Genomic DNA, 24394 nt, shown 5'->3' on the forward strand with positions numbered 1-24394 from the left:
TTTAAAATGAATTAGTTTTATTTTTCTGATTTTTTTGATATATTATTTGTATTTTTAAGATTTTAAAATGAATTAGTTTTATTTTATATGAAAAAGGACCTTTAGTCGTGGTTCGTGACACGAACCGCGACTAAAGGCTCTTTCCGCGCGGGAACGAAAGCGGCGCGAAAGAACCTTTAGTCCCGGTTGGGGACACCAACCGCGACTAAAAGTATCCTTTAGTCGCGGTTGGTGTCCCCAACCGGGAGTAAAGGGTACCTTTAGTCGCGGTTGGTCTCCCCAACCGGGACTAATGCTTTTCCTATATAAGTGGCACTTAGGATTTTTCCACATTCTCCCCGGACGCCAACGCCCCTGCGGTTCGACGCCGCCAGGCTGCTCCACGTCGCTGTCGCCGTTGCCGCGCCCTGCCCCGTCGCCGGCCGCTCCTCCTCGCCGTCGCCAACGCCTCCCCGACCTCGCCGTCGTCAACGCCTCCCCGACCTCGCCCTGCCCCCAGTGAGCTCCGACGCCCTGCACTGTCGCCGTTGCCGCGCCTTGCCCCGTCGCCGCCCGCTCCTCCTCGCCGTCGCCAACGCCCGCCGCTGCCCCTGCTGTAGGAGATATGCCCTAGAGGCAATAATAAATGTTATTGATTATCTCCCTGTTCATAATTATGTTTATGTTCCATGCTATAACTGCTGTGGTTCCCGAGCCCGTATATCCATAAGGCTCTGGGGAGAACCCATATGCACGTGTGGAATAATAAACGATAAAATGTATTCCTAGTCATGCCTCTAAGACTAGCTCAAGTGTTGCATGATGATTATGTTTTCCCAATCATGGGCATGTCTATGCCAAGCAACTTTGAGGGCACAATGTCAGGAAGGACATTTGTGTTGAATCGACCCGAATTGATGTTATGCTATGAGATACATTCGTCACAAGTTTATTGGTACATAACATAGAGATGGTTAACGTTTGCATGATTCCTTAGACCATGAGAGTATCGAGTTTCTTCATGCTTGCTTCATGAACTTTGGGGTTTGTTAAACGTCATCCGTAAATGGGTGGCTATTACGGCGGCTTACGGGTTCATGGAAAAGTGTGTCAAGTAACTTGATAGCTCAAGATTGGGATTTGCTCCTCCAACGATGGAGAGATATCTCTGGGCCCTCTCGGTGTTACGGTATCCATCATCGTCTGGCCAGACACTTTGTGATTTGATCACGGGGATGCCGGAACACGATAACGAGAAAAGAGAACAATACCGGTAACGAGGTAACTAGCATAGTGGACAAGTTGTTGATCCACGGGAATGCCAACATGTCTCACCTCGGGTATTTGTAACATATCGCGAAGCAACAGGAATAGCACACGGCAACTGGAGGTTCACTCGAATATTTATTCGTGTGGGTATAGGGGTCAATATGGGTGTCCACGGCTCCGATGTTGATCATTGATCGGAAGGGGTTCCGGGTCATGTCTATACTTCACCGAACCTATAGGGTCACACGCTTAAGGGTCATCTATCTGCTGAATACTAGACAGGGAGTCTGAGAGAAAATCACCGAAAAAGTTTCGGACACCGAAAAGTTTCGGACAGCGGAATCGTACCGCAGAGAGAGGTCATCGGATAAGTTTCGATGATACCGAAAAGTTGTTTCGGGATACACCATTAAGTCAAATTGGTTTCGGCACATGCCTGATAATTCTTGGAGGATGCCAGAATCATTCTGGAAGCTTTTTGGAATTTTCTGAGATAAAAACCGGAAATGTTCCGGAGCTGCCGGAGCCACTTCAGATGCGTTTCGCAGATGAAAATCACTAAAACCGGAATTGTTTCGGAACGCGTTGAAAATCATTTTAGTGGGTACTGGAAATGTTCTTAGCCCACATAAATATTTTCAATTCGATCAGACGCTGAAAAATGTCGTCGTGAATAGTGAAAATCAGCTTTATGGTTACTTTATGGAAAGCCACCTTTTGGGGCTTTGCTCCAAAAGATCTTGGGGATGACATGGATGGATAGGAGCCATTTTTTGGGCCCCTCATGGGGGTGTGGCCGGCCACATGGGGTATCCCCCCTTGGGGACCCTCTTGTTCCTTGGTTTCACTCCTAGGTCCTTGTGGAAGGACTTCATTCATGTGCATTTTGGGTTTTTTGTGAAACTACCCTACCCCCTTGGGATTTCCTATAAATAGAGGTGGAGGGGCAGCCCTCCACACTCATCCCTTGCTCTCATACACATGCCATGCATTATCTGGCTTCTTCTCTCCCTCCCACTAAAAGAGTTTCGTAGAGCCGTAAGGCTGTCTGGGTTCCGGCAGGAACTAGTTCTGGACGGCGAAGCCCTGCCGGATAGATGACACCGTATGTGTGCAACTCTGTAGAGAGATCGTAGTTTCGGTCTTAGTTCGTGAGTGCCTCCCGAAGGGCTGTCCGAGTGACCGTTCGAGTTTCGAAGGTCCTCCCGAAGGGCTGTCCGCGACACCGTCCGGGGGGGCTATTCGACCGCCTCCCGGAGGGCTGTCTGAGGAGCAGATGAGGGTATACATCCTCGCGGTTGGGAGGTTGTAAATCCTAGCTGCGGGGATCTGCACCGCCGATCGTCATCGACTCTACTTCCCGCTGCGCTACGAGTCGGTAACGAAAAAGATCAAACCATGTATGCAGTCTCCATAGTGGTCCTGGGCTGGTGCGTAGGTCGGAAATTTTTTGTTTTCTGCTGCGTTACCCTACAGTGGCATCAAGAGCCATGCTATGCGTAGATGCAGGTTTCGATCTAGAATACATGGAGATGTATGGGTATTGCATAATATAATTAGGTAGTAGATGAGATCTATTGCTGAAAATTATTTATGCGGGTGACAGATGAAATCTGTTACCCGAGGTTCTTGTTGCTTCCCTAGAATTTGCGTTTGCTCAATCTCGAGACAGCATGGTGGAATTTGACAAAGTTCTGGCAATCCGTGATCCTGATTGATCATGGAAGTGCTATCAGTTCTTTGGGTTCTGCCGTAGTCAAAAGAAAGATGAAATTCGCAGATGAAAGGGCATTGCAGATATGATCTGCACGGGGGTCATGCGTATGACGAAGTTTAGTATGGGGCTCGAGATTTAATTATCCCGTGTTTCATACACCCCGAGATGTTAATCTAGCAACTTGAATAATCATACTTGATGATAAAACGTTGGTCGCTGCGGTTTAAGTCAAAACCTTAGAAGCCACGTAAAATAAATTTTGCATAAACCGATTAGAGGCGTCTAACTTGGTTTTGCAGGATGTGCATATGATGTGGTATAGCAGTGCTCATACTAATTGGATTATGTATGAGATGACTATATGATGTAATTTGATTAACATGACCTGCGTGTCATGATTCGGCATGATGGTTGGAGCCATATGATTGCACTTTAATGACCTGCGTGTCAACCTTGTTGTAATGCATTATTTTGTTAGCTATAGAGATAGCAAGATTATCTGGTGCATCGACAAGGTGGTGGCAATCTTCGCGAAGGTGAACACCGACGCGAATGCCGAAGACGAAGAAATGAAAGACTTCTCCGTCAGAAAGGGCTATACCATATCATGCTATTATGAATTGCCTGAGATGTTTATCCCTTATGATGCACCCTTCTTGATTGCGCGGTAGTCGCTTTTATTAGGGTGATCTCTCACTTAAAATACCAAGTAGTTAGTGTTCTCCCAAGTGTAGCACCGTCACGGCACCTATCTTTTCGGGGTGCGCCGTGTCACACGGGTACGAACGATTAGAGAAGTGTGAGGCGGGTGAGTTGAGACCTCGCAGCGAGATCACTTGGTTGTCTTGACGTTCAGGCATGACCGTCATGAGCTCGGAACACACGCATGGAAAGATGAACAAGAGTCACATAGAGATGTGATTGGCAAGTTGGCCTACCGGTTGAGATTTTTCGTCATCAGTGGTGTTACACCAATGGCGAACAATTGAAATGTGGGTCTTGTATCACTCACAATCAATTTTGAGAGATATTGATTTGAGTGGGAGCGCACTGTTGAATTAACATGTTTAATTCTTAGTGCAATTAATTATGAACATTGTCTAAGTGTTATATGCAAAATAGTTGTAGAATAATGGCTCGCGTTTCCACCTTCCCTGTTAAAATTGAATAGCTGTTAAATATTTGGTTAAAACTTTACGATTGGTACCGTAATATGAGGATTGTCCTCAAAAGTGCCGAGAAGGACTTTGTCCTATCGCATGCTTTCCGTATCCTCCCGCTAATGCTATTGATCATGTGACTCTTGTCCTTTGATCCAAAAGCTATAATTCCGTTTCAGTCAAGTGCAATATGTTTGCTTCCATGAAACCCAAACTTCGAAAGTTGGGATAGTTATATGATATTCATGGAACTGAAAATTATTTTCAGATACAAACAAAGCAATGTTTGTTTGCAAGTATTAGTAAAAGTGTTTACTATGCATTTGACTGTTGGGAAAGGGATCCAGAAGAACGCCTGTCATATAATGAAAGGTGAATAAAACAACAACTTAAAGAGAAAGGAAGTGTCCAAAGGGTGTTAGTATGACTTACACGCCTAGGAAGTCCGGGGCTAACGCCACTCTTAAGTTGGGTGCTTCTTTTGCGAGTAGGAGAAATACTAAAAGTTAAACTGTTAGAAGTATAAAGGCAGAAAGAAAGATGACTGGAATATCCAGCTCATGTATGAATGTCATACAAGTTTTTGATGTATAGTAGGCTGTTCAAAGATATAGTTCTTGGGAATTATGGTTAAACATGTTAATCACTAATTCTTGGGTATTGTGAGTTAATCACAAAGATACCCGCTCGATTGCATTCAATTGCGAATCACTGTAAGAGCTACTGTGGCCTAAAAAGACTAGCCAGAAATGAGGTTAAGGTATACACAGGGAACATAGTAAATGTTACTATACCTTCCATCGGTGTATTGCCGTCTGTATTTATTTTCATAATTCATTTAGAGTTTTACAAACTCTAGCCCATTGCATAAGGTATCTTGCAAGAAGGTTGTTCATAAGAGAACCTTTTATGTTTGATGTTATGAATAACACAAGGGCCATACTTTCATTATGAATGAGATGTATGTTATGAATATTGATAATAATACAATACCTCTGGGTTTACTTTCATAATTTATTTTAGAGTTTCATACACTCTAGCCCATTGCACAATGTTTGTTGCAAAAGAGTTGTTCATAAAAACAACAATTGTTGTTAAGTATTATGAATAACATGAAGGGCCATGCTTCCATCCAAGATGGGACGTATGTTATGAATATTGAGGGTAATATGATACATCCATAACACTGACGCTAAATGTCGCAAGACTAAAAGAATACCACACAAGTGTGGCACTACATTTGGTCACATTGGAGAAACCCGCATGGAAAATTCCATTATGATGGATTTTGAAGTCTTTTTGATTTTGAATCATCTGACACTTGCAACTTTCCTCCGAAAAGTGAAGTGACTAAAATACCGTTCACAGGCCATAAGGAACGAACAACAAACTTATTAGTGAGCATACATTTGATGTGTGTAGTCCGATAAGTGTTGTTAGTGGTGGATTTATTTATCTTCAGAAATGACTTCAGTAGATATATGGATATTTACTTGATGAGACGTAAGTCTGGATCTTTTGAAATCATTCGAAAGGTTTTCAAAAATGAAGTAGAAGTTATTGTAACAAGAAAATTATGTTTCTGCAATTTGATTGCACAAAGGAATATTTGAGTTACCTGTTTAGCGAATGTCTGATGAGTTGTGAAAGGGGTTTCATAACTTGCACCTCCCGGAACACCACTGCAAGTGAAAAGTCCGTGGAGATGTAATCTAACCATTTATGACATGGTAAGGTCAAAGATGACATAAATAAATTTGCCATTATCCTTTTTAAAGTGATGCTTTAGAGACTGCGGCTTTTACACTGAAAAGAGCTACATCGGGTCTGTTGAAATGAAGCCATGGTATGGTACGCCCAACCATGTTATATCTTTTCTTAACATTTGGAATATGGGGCTTGTGTAAAAGGTTACAAACCTATTCCAAATCAGACAAGTGCTACTTTGTAGGTTATACCAAAATGTTGGGTATTCCTCCCTCACTATACCGAGGCAAATAGTTTTGCCGCGAAACGGTGTGCTTTTAAAGAGAATGGTTCTTTCTAAAAGGTGAGTGGGAGAATAGTGCAACTCGACGAGATAAACAGTATCTTCATCAGATCAAAGGAAAGAGACCTTGGAAGTAATTCCAGAGTTTCCTGCTGCGACTGATACGGAAGTCTCTACAATAAAATGTATGAACTTCGGTCGAACTTGCAGCTGAACCACGTAGGCAAGGCTCGTGCAAACCTCTCAGGTGCGCAAACGAGATATTGTTGTTAGACAACATTATACCTACGATACACAAGGAAGCGTTGATGGGCCCTGACTCCAGAATTGGCTAAATGCCAATACAATCCGAGTTAGTTTCAACATAAGTGATTCAAGATTAAAACCTTGATACACCTTTCGGAAGACTTAGAGTCTAATGAATATTTATGGAACTTAAAACTGATACGGATAAAAATGTTTTATCCATAAAGCTCGACTTGTTGAAATAACAAGTTCAAGAGTTGACTACGATGAGGTTGTTTTCATCGTAGCGATGCTTAAAGTCGGTTCGGGTTGAACTAGCAATTAATACATATTTCAATCATGAGATATGAAACATGGATGATAAAAGGATTTCCATCTGATGGAAATGAAAGCTAGGACTTGTATATGATACAGTCCAAAGTAATTTGTCGATCCAGAGGATGCTAGTAGGTATGCAAACTTCAGAGTTCCAGCAATGGACAGAAGAGAGCAAAATGGAGTTGGAATCTTCGTGTTTTGATGAAATGGTCAAAGGGGTTTTGACTTCATCAATGGGTAACGAAGATGCTTGTAATTCAAGAAAGTAAGTGGGAGCGTAATAATATTTCTAAAAACCTTATGTGCTTGGCACATTGGTAATTGGAAATAAATTTCTTGACACAAATTAGGACTTCATTTGAAAATAGTTTTTCGATGAAGTGCTTAGGCTAAATAGCCTCAATATTAGGCATGATGATCTATGGAGATAGATTTACCTAATGGGGCTAAGCAATGAATACATATTGACAAGATGCTAAAACCTTTTAGCATTTAAAACGCCAAGGAGTGATTCTTGCCAAAGTCACATGGAAAGAGTTTTTGCAAGACTCGGTGTCCCAAAACACTGATGAGTAAAATACATGATGCAGATTCCACACACTTTTGTGTTTGGATTAATCATGTATTCCATGGTATGTAAAACAACCAGATATGTCCGATACTCCCAAGGTGTTGCGAGTATGGATACCAAAGTGATCAAATTACTGATCATGGGACAACAGTGAAAGATGTCACAGAGTACTAGAGTAAGTACTGATGACATGGTTTTCTCGCAAGCAGAGATCATGAAGAGTTCGTTGTAAAATGTTACATCGATAGAGTCTTCATCTTTTCTCCATGCGATTTTCGATTTAAATTAAGGGTTTTGTGTAACACACAATGTGGTGGCACGGTTAGTTGGAATTTGTTCAAACTAGTTCCTGTGGCGAATTCTATAACAAGGGCTAAGTATGTTGACGCTTTAGAAGCGACAAAGAAGATGTTGAATCATATAGTTCATTCATGAACTTAGTATAGTTCCAAGATGGCTTTTGACAATGGGACACTACTGCAGGTAGTTGCTCCATAACTCAGTCTGAGGAATCCAGGTTCGACCTGTGATTCACATACATACAAAGCCAAGTCCACACAAAATATGAATTTTGTGAAAACGTGAAAACGCGAGGACATGCAAAGATACACACGGAACTGAAGTCGTCAGATCCGTTGGACATCAGGCTATACCACAAGCGAAGCATATTTACACCGGTGTGCCACAGGTGTGAAGTGCATTAGCATAAGCTAGATTATTGTCTCTAGTGCAAGTGGGAGTCTGTAGGAGATATGCCCTAGAGGCAATAATAAATGTTATTGATTATCTCCCTGTTCATAATTATGTTTATGTTCCATGCTATAACTGCTGTGGTTCCCGAGCCCGTATATCCATAAGGCTCTGGGGAGAACCCATATGCACGTGTGGAATAATAAACGATAAAATGTATTCCTAGTCATGCCTCTAAGACTAGCTCAAGTGTTGCATGATGATTATGTTTTCCCAATCATGGGCATGTCTATGCCAAGCAACTTTGAGGGCACAATGTCAGGAAGGACATTTGTGTTGAATCGACCCGAATTGATGTTATGCTATGAGATACATTCGTCACAAGTTTATTGGTACATAACATAGAGATGGTTAACGTTTGCATGATTCCTTAGACCATGAGAGTATCGAGTTTCTTCATGCTTGCTTCATGAACTTTGGGGTTTGTTAAACGTCATCCGTAAATGGGTGGCTATTACGGCGGCTTACGGGTTCATGGAAAAGTGTGTCAAGTAACTTGATAGCTCAAGATTGGGATTTGCTCCTCCAACGATGGAGAGATATCTCTGGGCCCTCTCGGTGTTACGGTATCCATCATCGTCTGGCCAGACACTTTGTGATTTGATCACGGGGATGCCGGAACACGATAACGAGAAAAGAGAACAATACCGGTAACGAGGTAACTAGCATAGTGGACAAGTTGTTGATCCACGGGAATGCCAACATGTCTCACCTCGGGTATTTGTAACATATCGCGAAGCAACAGGAATAGCACACGGCAACTGGAGGTTCACTCGAATATTTATTCGTGTGGGTATAGGGGTCAATATGGGTGTCCACGGCTCCGATGTTGATCATTGATCGGAAGGGGTTCCGGGTCATGTCTATACTTCACCGAACCTATAGGGTCACACGCTTAAGGGTCATCTATCTGCTGAATACTAGACAGGGAGTCTGAGAGAAAATCACCGAAAAAGTTTCGGACACCGAAAAGTTTCGGACAGCGGAATCGTACCGCAGAGAGAGGTCATCGGATAAGTTTCGATGATACCGAAAAGTTGTTTCGGGATACACCATTAAGTCAAATTGGTTTCGGCACATGCCTGATAATTCTTGGAGGATGCCAGAATCATTCTGGAAGCTTTTTGGAATTTTCTGAGATAAAAACCGGAAATGTTCCGGAGCTGCCGGAGCCACTTCAGATGCGTTTCGCAGATGAAAATCACTAAAACCGGAATTGTTTCGGAACGCGTTGAAAATCATTTTAGTGGGTACTGGAAATGTTCTTAGCCCACATAAATATTTTCAATTCGATCAGACGCTGAAAAATGTCGTCGTGAATAGTGAAAATCAGCTTTATGGTTACTTTATGGAAAGCCACCTTTTGGGGCTTTGCTCCAAAAGATCTTGGGGATGACATGGATGGATAGGAGCCATTTTTTGGGCCCCTCATGGGGGTGTGGCCGGCCACATGGGGTATCCCCCCTTGGGGACCCTCTTGTTCCTTGGTTTCACTCCTAGGTCCTTGTGGAAGGACTTCATTCATGTGCATTTTGGGTTTTTTGTGAAACTACCCTACCCCCTTGGGATTTCCTATAAATAGAGGTGGAGGGGCAGCCCTCCACACTCATCCCTTGCTCTCATACACATGCCATGCATTATCTGGCTTCTTCTCTCCCTCCCACGAAAAGAGTTTCGTAGAGCCGTAAGGCTGTCTGGGTTCCGGCAGGAACTAGTTCTGGACGGCGAAGCCCTGCCGGATAGATGACACCGTATGTGTGCAACTCTGTAGAGAGATCGTAGTTTCGGTCTTAGTTCGTGAGTGCCTCCCGAAGGGCTGTCCGAGTGACCGTTCGAGTTTCGAAGGTCCTCCCGAAGGGCTGTCCGCGACACCGTCCGGGGGGGCTATTCGACCGCCTCCCGGAGGGCTGTCTGAGGAGCAGATGAGGGTATACATCCTCGCGGTTGGGAGGTTGTAAATCCTAGCTGCGGGGATCTGCACCGCCGATCGTCATCGACTCTACTTCCCGCTGCGCTACGAGTCGGTAACGAAAAAGATCAAACCATGTATGCAGTCTCCATAGTGGTCCTGGGCTGGTGCGTAGGTCGGAAATTTTTTGTTTTCTGCTGCGTTACCCTACACCTGCCCCTGCCGCCGCCTGCCTCCCGCCGCCCGCCCGCCGCCGTCCTCCTCAAACAAAGAAAAGGAAGAACAAAAGGAAGAAGAAAAGGAAAAAGAAAAGGAAGAAGAAAAGGAAAAAGAAAATAAGAAAAGGAAAAAGAAAATAAGAAAAGGAAAAACAGAATAAGAAAAGGAAAAATAAAATAAGAAAAGGAAAAACAAAAGGAAGAAGAAAAGGAAAAACAAAATAAGAAAAGGAAGAAGAAAAGGAAAAAGAAAATAAGAAAAGGAAAAACAGAATAAGAAAAGGAAAAAGAAAAGGAAGAAGAAAAGGAAAAACAAAATAAGAAAAGGAAGAAGAAAAGGAAGAAGAAAAGGAAAAACAAAATAAGAAAAGGAAGAAGAAAAGGAAGAAGAAAAGGAAAAAAAGGAAGAAGAAAAGGAAGAAGAAAAGGAAAAACAAAATAAGAAAAGGAAGAAGAAAAGGAAAAACAAAATAAGAAAAGGAAGAAGAAAAGGAAGAAGAAAAGGAAGAAGAAAAGGAAGAAGAAAAGGAAAAAGAAAAGGAAGAAGAAAAGGAAAAACAAAATAAGAAAAGGAAAAAGAAAAGAAAAAAGAAAAGGAAAAACAAAATACTTGGCAGTGCTAAACAAAAACTTCTATGCAAATTAGTGCTCAATAATCTTATTTTTTTAATTCCTCCTCCTCTATGTCCCCTTAATCTTATTTTTTAATTCCTTTATACTTAAAGAATTTTTACTACATACAGGAGTGACATATGGCGGACGATAGAGCCGAGCCGCTTAGGGATCCGGAGGCTGAACGTTATTTAATGGGCATCATCAACAACGAGATTCCTTATGTGCCGGGCTCAGAATATGAGCAAGAAGAGGATGTAGTCTCTTCTTTTCTGAACCTTGACGGTGGAACAAACATTGTCGATGATCAAGAAGGTGAAGGAACGGACATTGTCGACGGAGGTCAACCGTCAACAAACGACCCAACCTGTCGCTAGACCCGGAGACAGGGGTGTGTGTTCACCGGAAGAAAAAGTTTGCTCCCACCCAAGCCCTTATTGACGCAATGACCCAAGCTCAAGAGGGCTTGATCAAGTTCAACAGAGAGAAAGACGCACTGACAACAGCCCTTGGGAATGATGAACATGGAGGACGTGTACGAGGCAAAGGCAAAGTTCCGTGGAAAGTAGGGTTTTCCCAGGACAATGACCCGTACTGTTACAGAAGCCGTAAGAGAAAGACGGACCGGGATGCAGATCTTATGGCGAAGTTTGCATCGGAACTCCATGAGTTGAAGCAGACCGTGCATGAACTAGTAAAAGAAAAATCGGCTGCAGGGCCGCATGATGATCATGAAGCGGATCGCGGAAGCCAGCAGCGGAGAAGCAGCGTGGCTTCCACGGATGCCCCGCCTGGTGCTAGTGCACCGATGATCGAGATTCGTGCACCGGAGCCTCACTACCCCGTGGATGATGTAAAGGAGATGAAAGAATGTGATCTGCATTATCCCGTGGGGAACGTTTCCACGAAGGTAGCTAGCGGCAGTGCTTTACCCTGTACACCTGGAGCACTCCACCACAACAACCCCATTGCATATGGCTATGCTCGTGTCACGGTGGAAGACATAGTCCAAGGGTTTGAGGACCTGGAGATTGACAAAGCTACACCCGAAGGGGAGAGAAAGACTTGGAGATGTCAAGCGCCAGATCATTCTATGGAAAAAGAAGTACATAGTGTTTCCAGGCGAGGCGCCAAGGCTAACAAGTCCACCCCCCTCTGATGGTGGTGGTGGTGGTGGTGGTGGCGGTGGTGGTGGTCGTGGTGGTTCACCTACACCTCCTTCACGCCATTCGACGCCGTCCCCCGATCCACAACCTCCGGCGGGTACGACGCCCCCCAATCCTCCTCCGGCGGGTACGACGCCCCCCAATCCACCTCCGGCGAAGAAGCAGAAGCAGGCGGACAGCAAGGAAACCCGCTCCTGGACTATTAACCCGGACCCTTATGTACCTAAGACCACAAGGGTACCGGAGCCATCACTGAAGCCTCTCCTCCCAAGGCCTTGGAAACTTAGTGAAGCTGAAACCAAATTGGCCGCGTCTGCTCATTATGAGAAATGGAAGGCGGATATGAAGGCGATAAAAGAGCCTGAGCCCAAGCAAGTATTCACTGAGAAGCAAAAGAAGTGGGCTAAGGATTTTTTGACGACACTGTCCCAAGCCGAGCTGAATATGCCTGACGACTATGGACATGAACTTCGTAGGCAAGCAAAAATATTGAAGGAGGAGAAAGAAGAAAGTAAAAAAAGCGGGAAACAAGTTGACCAGCTCGGGATGCAGAATAAACAATCGATCCCCCCGCTCATAGTGAAAGCCGGTCCGGAAGAGGACCCCGAGATCATAGCAGCTGCGGCAGCACTTGGATTGACTGTAGCGAGTGCCATGAAACAAGCGTCCGAGATGGGTTTGACTCTTCGTGCCTTCTTAGGCCTTGAGGATGCGCCAGTATGTGAGATAGCATCACAATATGTGCGGAATGGGCCTCTTGTCGAGCCTGCGCGGGAAAAGAGTCTACCACCACAAATGCGAAATCTGCTACGTTGGTACAAGCAATTCATAACATGGGCCGACAAAGAATATGTTTATGCGGATGTTACAGAGGAGCATCACACCAAACGGTACTCTGTACAAGTTCATATGAGTGAATTGTTCCAGCTGTTCAATCTGCGCGACCTCGACAAATCTATGCTGAGTTGCTACGTTCTGTAAGTGATTTATTTCTACCTCATCTCGTTCTTCATTGCCTGCACTATATATATATTTGTCCTAACTATATTGTTGCCTACGCTATTATGCAGATTGAAGATTTGGGAATGCAAAATAAGAAACATCCATGATGTTGGGTTCATTGACCCACATATCGTTAATGGACATGTGTTACAAAATCACCCCGAAGACGTGGAGAAAGACTTGTACAAGTTTCTTAGAAAACATCAACTCAAAAGTCATATTCTATTTCCTTACCATTTTGGGTGAGTGTTTCTCTCTTGTGCCCATTCTCTTTTGTTTACTCCATGCATGGTATGTCTAATCGATGAGTTATGCATGACTGTGCATGTAACGTGTCCGCAGGTTCCACTGGATTCTGCTAAATATTGAACTTCACACCTCCAGAGTTCTAATCATGGACTCTATGGATTCGGATCCAAAGCGTTGGGCCGACATGAGAAAAATGCTGCAAAAGTAGTTATTTTCAATCATTTGAGCTCTATATCGATCGGTCTCTTTCGTTCATTTCCTAATATCAAGTAACTAATAACTCCCTTGTTCATTTAATTTTCTTTGCCCTGTAGGGTTTGGAGACGGTTCTCAGAAGAAATTGTCGGTGAATTCAAACATGAGCTAGATTTTAGAAGGTTAGTTAATGTGGATAAGCAGCCACCGGGGACCAATCTATGTGGATACTATGTTTGTGAGAACATCCGGAGACACACCTCTGAGCGGAAGGCATCGGATAGCGTGCGGAAGGCGACGGATAACTTGCAGAGGAGGCTTAGTCCAGAAGCTCGCTTCTGACCAATTCAAGATGAATTAGCAGGATTTTTCATGAGGGAAGTCATCAATCCTAAAGGAGAACACTATACCGAGGACGAAGAAATTTATATGCATACCCGAGATTGAAACTTGTTCGAAGTTGTATATGGTCATCCATCCTAATTGTGTATGGAAACTTGTTCGAAGTTGTATATGGTCACCCGAGATTGAATATATATTATATATTCCTCTTGAATTCTTCTTGTTAGAAATTTCATATGCATGTATATAGTAGCGTAGAATATGTGTACCGAAACTTCATCAAAATTAAAATAAAACACAAAATAAAATATAAAAGAAATAAAACACTACAAATTAAAAAGAAACCAGGTTTAGGGGGGCTAAAACCCTAAACCTGCAGAGGAGGCCTTTAGTCCCGATTAGCCACGAGAACCGGGACTAAAGGTCCTCCGCCCCGACGGACCCCTGGCGCCCACGTGGACGGGCCTTTAGTCCCGGTTAGCCACGAGAACCGGGACTAAAGGTCCTCCGCCCCGACGGACCCCTGGCGCCCACGTGGACGGGCCTTTAGTCGCGGTTCGTAAGAGGCGCGACTAAGGGAGGGGGGGGGGGTCTTTAGTCGCGCATATTTAGTCCCGGTTGCACAGCCGGGACTAAAGGCCTTTACGAACCGGGACTAAAGGCCCATTTTCTACCAGTGAATAGCTTGTGCTGCACAAGCTGTTTGATCTGAATCAGCCTCATAAGGTCACTGATAGGGGGGGCACCCAGTTTTTCTTTTTGTTTCCATTTTAAGATAGTTTGAACTATTTCCCGTGCCTCTTTCCGAGTCTCCCAGTGAACAGCAAATATAAGCATGCAACATTTGTCGGTTGTGGCAAGAACTCTTGATTTTTTTTTCTTTCAGAGTCATAAGTTTTAAGTGTTTTTTTTTTTAAATTGACCTAGGTTAAAAGTTTGTTAGACTACTATGTAGTATACAGAGCCCTTCAAGGCTGCAACACAAATCTACCTTTTTTGCATGATCTAAGTTTTACCAGACTCATTTACTTATGTTTACATGCCTCTGTCGGGCTATGTATTCAAGCTTTGCATTGCAAATTACACTGCTAAACACACAAAAGTGAAGTTTTGATGTTGCACATAAAAGTGCTCATGACTCGTGTCTTGTTGTGCTTCCTTTCAACTAATCACGTGGCTACTCCTTGCCTAATTAAGTACGTGAGACTGAAGTTTAATAGTTGTGTGATCATCATTTGTGAGACTATGGTGCCAACGTGGCTACAATTTAAGAAGATGTTTCTCTATGACAGTGTGAGCCTTGTCATCTATGTTTAGTATGTTTACAGGGTTCACTAGGACCTGGTAGCCGCCGGCCTTATCTCTGTTTTGTCTTGCATATGTAGGAGTATACATCAATGCATGGTTTTGACGTGACCCATATTTTGAGCATAAAGTTAACTAATGTGATTAGGCTTCAATCCAAATAATCTATATTTTGCTCCCATCCACTCCACCATACGTTGGTGTCTACCTTTCAATCAACAAATTTTTAATTGTTTCACCAAGAGCTAAACCTACACAATTATCGCTTGTATCTGAATCTGAATTGGTTGATGTTTTTTTTTCACTTACTTGAATGTCATTTCCATATATGTTTTAATCCTACTCTAATTTCTGGTGTCATTTTTCTATATCAATCCATACTAACTGTAAACATTCCATCACACTCACTCTAGTTGGACTTCATATGGAGTTCCTATGGAAACCAAATTGCTATATTTCTTTTTTCCTAACTTCACATATAAGATAGAAAATAAACTCCAGGCATGGATGTTGTGTTTTCAATCTGTCATATAGCAGTGCGCGGTGCACGCCTTGGTCTGCCGGACCGAAAGAGAAATATATCTGAAGTTGGAGAACACTCATACAGTGAACTGTGGTTCAGTAGTTTAGCAAGTTAGTCCATCTTAATTGCTTGCATCTTCCATTAGCATGTATAGATGTCAAGGCATGCATGTATCGGCTTTCCGTTTTTGTTTCAAACATATATGCTGATATTAGGTGTTTTCATACATAAGGTACATTAATTTTTTGAATCTTGGCCACAAAAATATACTGCAACACATTAGATAAATTTTCTTTTGTGGAATAACGTCATGGATTTCTTATATCCTGTTTAATAATTAATACTCCATCCGTCCCTAAATAAGTGTGGTTTTAGTTCAAATTTGAACTAAAGCCACAACACTTATTTTAGGAGAGAGGAAGTAGATCTTATAAATGGCAAGACTTTTGTGCCAGAACTAGCAACCAACCCAACACTTGACAAACACTATTGCAGCATGACATTGGACTTTTTATTTATTTTTGCTTTTGCTCATCTACAATGACACCAAACCTAGATCGCAAATAACAGTTTGAGCGGCTGCTCTCAATAGCAAGAACAACATGTGCTCACAAGCTGTTTGATTGAATCAGCCTCATAAGATTAGTTGTAGCTAGACTTCACATCTATCATCTGTGGATTGTGACTAACCAAGACTCCTCAGTGGTATCTTCCTTCCGTGACCTAAGTTAGATTTTTTTAATGAAACCGACCTAATATAGTAGTCTATTACTAGAATAAGGAAATGAAAAATGAGACCCCCCAGTATCACACCCCAAGGCGACACCTAGCCATGGCGGCGGCGGGCCAGCTGCCAAGGTGACGTGGGAGATTCTGGCAGCGTCTGAGTGTTGATGTCGCGGCTGGGGCGGCGGTGGCCTGCTCGTCGACACACGAAGGCTGGGGCGGCATCCTCGTGCCATGGTGGTGGAGCCCCTCTACGGTGGGTGATTGGTGTCCATGCAACGGGGGCTGTGGGGCCGGTGAGTAGTTGCTCGGTTGCTCGCCAGATATGGAGGCGATTGGAAGTCGCTGGTTGGCGGTCTTCAGCCGGACTGTGCGCGGGGGGGGGGGGGGGGGGGGGGGGCGGGGATGTGCTCAGGTCGAGGTTGTTGTGGTGTTGCTCGGCTCTGCGTGCAGTGCAGCTGCCGGTGGCGCATGTATGCTGGGGCGGCGGACTCAGGTTTGTGATTGTTGGTGTGGCGGTGCCTACCGTGGTATGAGGTGCCACGGTAGGTGCTCCGTGCGGAGGTGGGCGGTGGTGGGGGTTGTGGGAGTGCCGGAGCCTCGGGTGAAAGCCTCACTCCGCCTTGGTTGGTGCCAACGACAACGGCACCCGTGGGTGTGGTTCCCCTCTTGTCGAGGTGTCGTCTTGGCTCCTTCGTTTTTGGTTCCTCCGGCTGAAGGTCGAGTTCCTGGTACCGGTGCGGGCGATGATGGCGTCCTCATCACTTTCTCCTTGGAGGCGTCGCCTTTGGCCGCCATTCCCTAGCCAGACATGCCTCTGCCATGCGTGACGAACGACGTGGTCGAGCCATCGAGGTGTGTTGTGTGCGACCTCGAGGCTAGTATGGAAGTCGGAGCGGCGGTTCTGGATCTAGTCGTCATGGAAGGGCGTCGACACTGTTCATTTGGTTGACAGTATCGTTGGCCAGCAAGGTGCGCGGCCTTGGGGTCGGCGTGGATGTCGAAGCGGCGGCTCCGGAGATGGTTGTAGGATGTCGGCTTTGGTTGCTCGGGTGACACAGCAGTGGCTCACCTGGTGAGCGGCCTCACAGTCGGCGTGTGTTGTGCTTGCATTTGTAAGTCGGAGCGGCGGCTCCGGAGATGCTTGTAGGGTGTTAGCTCTGGTTTCTCGGGTGACGGAGCAGGCGACTTACATGGCGTGTGGCCTCGAGGTCGGTGTGGATGCCGGAGCAGCGGCTTCAGATAGGGTTGTAGGGTGTCGGCTTCGGTTGCTTGGGTGACCGTGTCGGCAACTCGCCTGGTGCGTGGTCTCGCGGTCGGCATGTGTTTTGCTTGCATTTGTAAGTCGGAGCGGCGGCTCCGGAGATAGTTGTAGGGTGTTAGCTCTGGTTGCTCGAGTGTCAGAGTAGGCAACTTACATGGCGCGTGGCCTCGGGGCCAGCATTGATGCCGGAGTGGCGGCTTCAGATAGGGTTGTAGGGTGTCGGCTCGGGTTGCTCAGGTGACGGGAGTCGACGGCTCGCCTGTTGCATGGCCTCAGGTCCGTATGTGCATTGCTGTTGTTTCAGTTTTGGCCAGTTTTCCTTATTAGCTTGTTGATTCTCCTTCTTAATGAAAAAGTTTTAGCCAGTTTTCCTTATTAACTGGTTGATTCTCCTTCTTAATAAGAAAGGCAGAGCTGTTCCTCGAATAAGAAAGGAAATACATGAAGCAATCAATAGGAAACTGCCAATTTAGCATGACATAATATTTCCAGGGCTCTCTTTTCTATTTGTTTTTTATACTTAAGATGCCTCTGTCTGGCTATGCGTACCGAGTTGCATTGCAAATTACAGTGCTAAACACACGAAAGCAAGTCAGTCTTTTTCTGGTCACATATTTCAGATCCAGCTGAGATCAATCTTACCGACGGGATAATTGCTCTTCTGTTTGTGCTTGTGATATTCACCTTTACAAATATAAGAGCTATAACTTGTTCCTTTTTAGCTCGTATAAACTCTGAAATGTGTGTACAGATTCAAACCAAAATTCTTCTCGGGTGTCTAATAACCTCTTAATTCAAAGTGACCGAGATTTCAATAGCGGGGAGTTGGATCACCTTGCCTACAGGGATGACGCAATGTCACAATCTAGGTTGCTTCGCCTGGTGTTGGACTGCTGGTCATGTCTATGTTTGGATTAATTTTACTGTAGAATCAATGTGGTTGTTATTCCCTGCCTGAGAGTGACATTGGAATTTAAGTATTTCAGTTCACAGTGGTGTCTATGCTGTTCTTGTATCATGCTTAGGAAAGTGACATTGAAATGAACGTTCATCTTGATATCAGAAAAAAGGACTAGTAAAGCTAGCTGATGTACACATTTGTTGGCTTTTCTATATACATTATTTTTTTTCCATCTTTTTTTTTGGGGATATAAGTATTTTTCTATTTCTATATCAACGATTTTTCTGTTTCTGCGGTAGCCTAACCATAAGATCGAACAATTGATCTTTTCCATTTATCTTGGAACATTTGCACAAATGCAACCTAGAATACTCGTACTTGACAGTCGCCCCTCTGCTGATTTGTAAGAACATCCACATTCTTTAGAAAAATATCTCTATATAAATGCCTCGACGGCTTAGAGGTCAGAGTTGGAGTTCTCCCTGCTGCTTGAAGCTGAGATCTCTCTTGAATGGCGATGCAGAGTGTGGTCGGCACTGGCGATCGAGTAAGATTTGGAGATGGCAGATGGATCTGCGGCCCCTAATATTGAACACACTGGATTCTTTCTGGTAACGGTTAACAACCAATGGTATATATTCTGCTGCTTGTGCCTTCTCAGCTTTCTTCTATGGCTTGATCGAAGCAGACCACGCTAGGTTGTGGTGGGAGTCTCATGAGCCTTTAAAAGAGAAGTTCTTCAGATGTTGATGATGCGCAACAGCTGCTAGACAAGGGATCGCCCGACGAGTCATGGCATCAAGGGCCGATCATCTACCTACTTGCGATGAGGTTCTGAAATCATTTGACCACCTCTTAATGCAATGTGCCAAATGCTAGGTCAGTCTTAGTTCATGTTCTGACCGACCAGATCAAAGATGAATAACATTTTTATTTTTTTGAGAAGTGAGAACCACAAAGGGAACTTCTCGCTATATTTTTGTTGCTGAGCGAAAAAAATCATAGCTACAGTAGAATACGCTACCGAGACTGTAGTTAACATTTTTTCCCTCCTAGGAGGAGTAGGATGACAAACGGCCTCGTCCCACTGTGGCCCGTGACCCAGCAAGCCCACTTTGGCAGCACGCAAAATCTTCTCTCCCCGAGGGTTCCTGGCGGCTGGGTGCTCTTTCGCCGGCGTCCAACTCCCGATGGCCACCGATAAGAAAGGGGAATTGCTGCTGACGGAGATCCCAGACCACCCCCTGACGGAGATTCTCCTCCGCCTGCCCACCCCACAAGACCTCGCCCGCGCATGCGCCGCCTGCAGCACCTTCCGCCGAATCGCCACCGACGCTTCCTTCCGCCGCCGATTCCGCCGCCTCCACGCCCCACCACTCCTCGGCTTCCTCGACCGCGAAGGGTTCCACCCCGCCGCCCCTCCTCACCCCGCCGCGCCGGCCGCCCGCGCGCTTGCCCGCATCGCCGACTTCTCCTTCTCCTTCCTCCCCTCCTACTGCAGCTGGACTGTCCAGGACGTCCGCGACGGCCGCGTCCTCCTCGCCCGCGACCCCGACCCCCAGGAGGAGGATGAGCAGCCCCCGGTATTCACGGATCTCGTGGTGTGTGACCCCTTGCACCGGCGATTCATCGTGCTTCCCCCGGTGCCCCGTGACCTAGCCGCTTCGGTGGACGACCCAGCTGACCCTGTATTTTGCGGGTGCTTCTGCGAGCCCAGCCTCATCCCCCCCAGCGAGGAGGAGGCAGCGGCGGCTCTGGAAGAGACGGCCTTCAGAGTGATCTGGTTCGCGCATTCCAACATCAAGGTATACACCCTCGTATTCTCTTCGAGCACCAGACAATGGCGAGCCGCTGCATCCCAGGGCTTGACGGATTTGCTCACTGGGGAGGGCGAGTTGACCATGATTACACCGCAGCACCCTTTGTTTCGCGGGCACTATTATGCTTGTGGATGCGTCTATTGGAAGTGGATGACAAATGAAAGGTGGAAGAAGTTGCTGGTTCTGGATACTCGGAGGATGGAGTTCTCGATTGCTGACCTGCCACTCGAAGCATGGAACATGGCAGATATAGCTATCGTGGAGGCAGGGGAAGACAAGCTTGGGCTGTTTGGTCTTCGTGATGAATTTGCGGATGTCCTGTGTTACATCGTTGGACGAAAACAAGGTGAGAATCTTAGCCACTGGCAGACGGAGAAGACAATCTCGCTAGATTATAGCTACCAGCATTGTATCGGAGCTACAACAGGGAGGTATTTGCTCCTAGAAAGGGAAGAAGGCTCGCTGTTTAGGTGGCTTGGGTTGGACTCGCTAAATATGGAATATTTCTCACTTGATGTCGAGACATTGCATCTTGAGAGAGTTTGCGGTAAACCTATCTCGTCTGGCACATCAAGGACACACTTATATACCAACTTCCCACCACCGTTGCTGTCTTCACCGACAATATGAAGGGGTAAATTTTCTGTTTCATCCCAGTTATCTGTTTCCCTTCATAGTTACTCCCTCTGTAAACAAATATAAAATGTTCTATATCTCTAGTGATGTAAAACGTCTTATATTTATTTACAGAGGGAGTATTACACAAAATTTCTAATGCCTGATAACTCATTATCACAATTGACCATTGCTGTTTACACAATTTAGTAGTGGTTATTTTTCTTCCTTGTGGGAGAGGTAATCAAGCTCAGGAATATAAGTTTAATTCATTGTCTTGTTTGTTCCATTGGCTGTTTTAACGATAGTCATATACGGCAAAATAACTATGACATAGCTTATGCATCACCTGTTATTTTAGGTCTAGTCCATTCACAAAATTGCTAGATCACAACATTTATTTGCAAGGACTAGTTTTTATCGTCAAGGCCTTTGGAAATAAATTCAAGTATAGATCCAGCTTACCTTTGGGGGAGGCAATTGAAAAGGTATAGTCGTGCCGTCGTACATCCCAGCCTTTCCTTCCATTTGGATGGTTCGGATCTCAAATGCTTTACCGTGTGCTTTGAGGCCTAGAAGGCCCGGCCCAATACATGAATATATCATTGCTAAAAAAGGTAACATTGGTTCACAAATTAGGATTACTCCAGGAGCTTGATGCTTGTTCTTAATTCCACGCAGTCCCAAAATTATTTTCATGCGTGCTGCCTCACCTATTTGCTCATGATCATCCTCTGATGCTGCTTCATGTGCTTGCTTCTTGGCCACCAACGCTTCTCACAGTCACTGCTAATGCCGATGCTTCTCACTGCCCATATTCCCCCCAGCGGGAGCCGGTGCTACTGTTTGTTGCTGCACAGGGACAGAATACACTACGGGAAGCAAGTTCGGCAATCTTGGGTTGAGCAGTGACGAATCAAATGCCGATGCGCAAATAGTCAGAAATACGTGTGGGATAAGGCATAACGATAGCAACTAGGAGTTGTCATTCTTATGGCAGATCTGGCTCATCCACATATACCGAGCCTTTCCACGGAAGCTGGCTCATCTAAATTTTTCGTTGCATCTCAGTTATCTGCTTCCCTTCATAGTTATCACACAATTTTCCTAATGCCTGATACGTAATTATCACAATTGTTCATTCTTGTTTACATGATTTGGTAGTGGTTATCTTTCTTCCTTTGTGGGAAAGCTAGCTCAGGAATATATTTGTGATTCATTGTCTTGTTTGTTCCACTGGCCATTTTTAAGATAACCAGACAAGACAAAATAGCTTATGCGTAGCCTGTTATTTTAGGCCTCGTCAATTCACAAAATGCTAAATCGTAGTATTTATTTTGGAGGACTACTTTTTATGGTAAAGGTAGTTGAAAAGGAATACATCCACTTTACCTTCGGAAGTGGCAATTGAAATGGCATAGTCGTGCCATTGTACATCCCAGCCTTTCTTTCCATTTGGACGTTCCGATCTCAAACGCCTTACGTAGTGCTTCGAAACCTAGAAGGCCCGGCCCAATACAATGATTTTTTTGACGACAACAATATAAGGACATATCATTGTTAAAAGAAGTAAAACTGGTTCAAATTAGGATTACTCCAGGTGCTTGCTGCTCGTCCTTAATTCCACGCAGTCCGAAATTATTTCCATGCTTGCCGCCATACTCGCAACCACTTGCTCATGATCATCCTCTATCACTCCTTCCTGTGCTTGCCTCTGGGCCGCCAAAGCCTCTCTCTGCCCATGCTCACTCTCTGACGCTGAAGCTTCTCACTGCCCATGGTCTCCTGGCTGGAGCCGATGCTACTTCATGATGTTGTACCAGGGACCAGATACACTATGGGAAGCAAATTCTCCCAGGCTTGGGAGCATATTATGGCCAAGGGTGACAAACTGAATGCAGATGCTGGAAACAGTGAGAAATATGGGAGGGATAAGGAAGGACGATAGGAACAAGGAGTTAGGAAAATTCTAAGGTGTTTTTCAGGTCCAATTGCTCCTTTCTCAAAATAAAATCCACAAAACCCAATATAAATCTTTGATCTTTTGAATTGAGTTATTGTTCTTATGGCAGAGCTTGCTCGTCTATGCCAGGCTTTTCCTGGGATGCTGCTATATAGTGCTGCAGACACATAGTAAGATGTTGAGATCGGAGCCATCCAAAAGGAAATTAGTGGCTTAAGGTGTACAACTACAGCACAATTATGCCTTTAGAGTAGTGTTGGCATCTCTGTTGGATGGCAGATGACACGCATAGTTTGCTGCATTGTTATGCCTTTAGAAGTTATTATTTGTACCAGTATACTCTACTAGGTAACTTACCAAGTCGTGTAACACAAAGCAACCAAATTTTGCATGACCTAAGTTTTGCCGCACTGATTTTGTTATGTTTACATTCCTTTGCGTAGCTATATATTCCAACTTACAAGTATTGCAAAGTTATAGTGCTAAACATATAAAAGTGATTGTTTACAGTTGGCCAGTTGCATATTCCAAATTCAGTTGAGACCAATACCAATTGGACGAAATGATACCCTGCTTCTGCCTTTGATACTGTTATTATTTCAGGCCTAATATAAGACCAATGATTTGTTCCATTCTGCTTATAAGCTCTTGAAACAATTCGAGCTTAATTTCTATTTTTTGTTTATTTTGCTCAGGTTCCATGGAGTCATAGTCAGATGAACATTCATGTCCGCAAAGCTCAGAGAGATTGTGATTGCATCACCAAGGATTTCTCGCAGAAGGTGGCCACACCTTGCTTACAAGATGTGGGAATCTGCGGTGCTGCACTTGGTGCTACTGGTCATTTTGCCATTCATGTTCACATGGCTTAATTAGTAGTGGTTGTTTTTCTTGTGCTTGTGGGAAAGCTGATGGAACATGGCTGTGTTATCTGTTGTCTTGTTTGCTCAAATTGCTGCTCAAAGGAATCTGACGAGGAAACAAATCAGTGACATGCATCGATTATTAATTTGGGCCTCTTGAAATCACAAAGTACTACAACCCGACAATTATTTTTGACAAATAGTTTTATTGTGAAGGTGAAGTACGACTCACCTTGTCCGCGTATATAATATCTAGTGTCAGTTGTTTTGAAATGAATCTGACTGGTATGGTTGCCAAAAAGAGATCCGTTGCTGCTCTGAATAGAAAGAGCAGCTTGTGCTTGGAAGCTGTGTGATTTAAATCAGCCTCATAACATCAGTTATAGGCAGTGCACCCTGGTTTCTTTAATTTTCATTTCTATTTTAGACAGCTCAACATTTCACACCCAGAATAAGTATAATCTATGTATGTATATGATTTAGAGGACCACATAGATTGTTGAGTGTGGTTGCCTGACGACCAAGTTGAAAGTTTGTTATACTAGCTACTAGGTAATATACGGCGTCCTGCAAACGAAGGTATACCTTCTGTTCCTAAATATCAGACGTTTTGGCAGTTCAATATTTAGAAACAGAGGTAGTACCACTTCTGCATGACCTGTGTTTTCTAGGACTCATTTCGCCATGTTTGCCTTTGTTTGGCTGTATATATTTGAACTTT

The 24394-nt window shown here is 44.5% G+C and overlaps 1 protein-coding gene across 1 annotated transcript; it reads left to right on the forward strand.

Moving 5' to 3' along the window:
• Positions 1-19521: 19521 nt before the first annotated feature.
• Positions 19522-23873, forward strand: LOC120970268 (uncharacterized). Its single transcript, XM_040397461.3, has 2 exons — positions 19522-20866; positions 23506-23873. Exon 1 carries the CDS (start codon positions 19603-19605, stop codon positions 20860-20862), a length of 1260 nt encoding a protein of 419 aa, XP_040253395.1. The 5' UTR covers positions 19522-19602; the 3' UTR covers positions 20863-20866; positions 23506-23873.
• The last annotated feature ends 521 nt before the right edge of the window (positions 23874-24394 follow it).

Source organism: Aegilops tauschii, chromosome 7 (genome assembly GCF_002575655.3).
Source record: "Aegilops tauschii subsp. strangulata cultivar AL8/78 chromosome 7, Aet v6.0, whole genome shotgun sequence".
NCBI lineage: Eukaryota > Viridiplantae > Streptophyta > Magnoliopsida > Poales > Poaceae > Aegilops > Aegilops tauschii.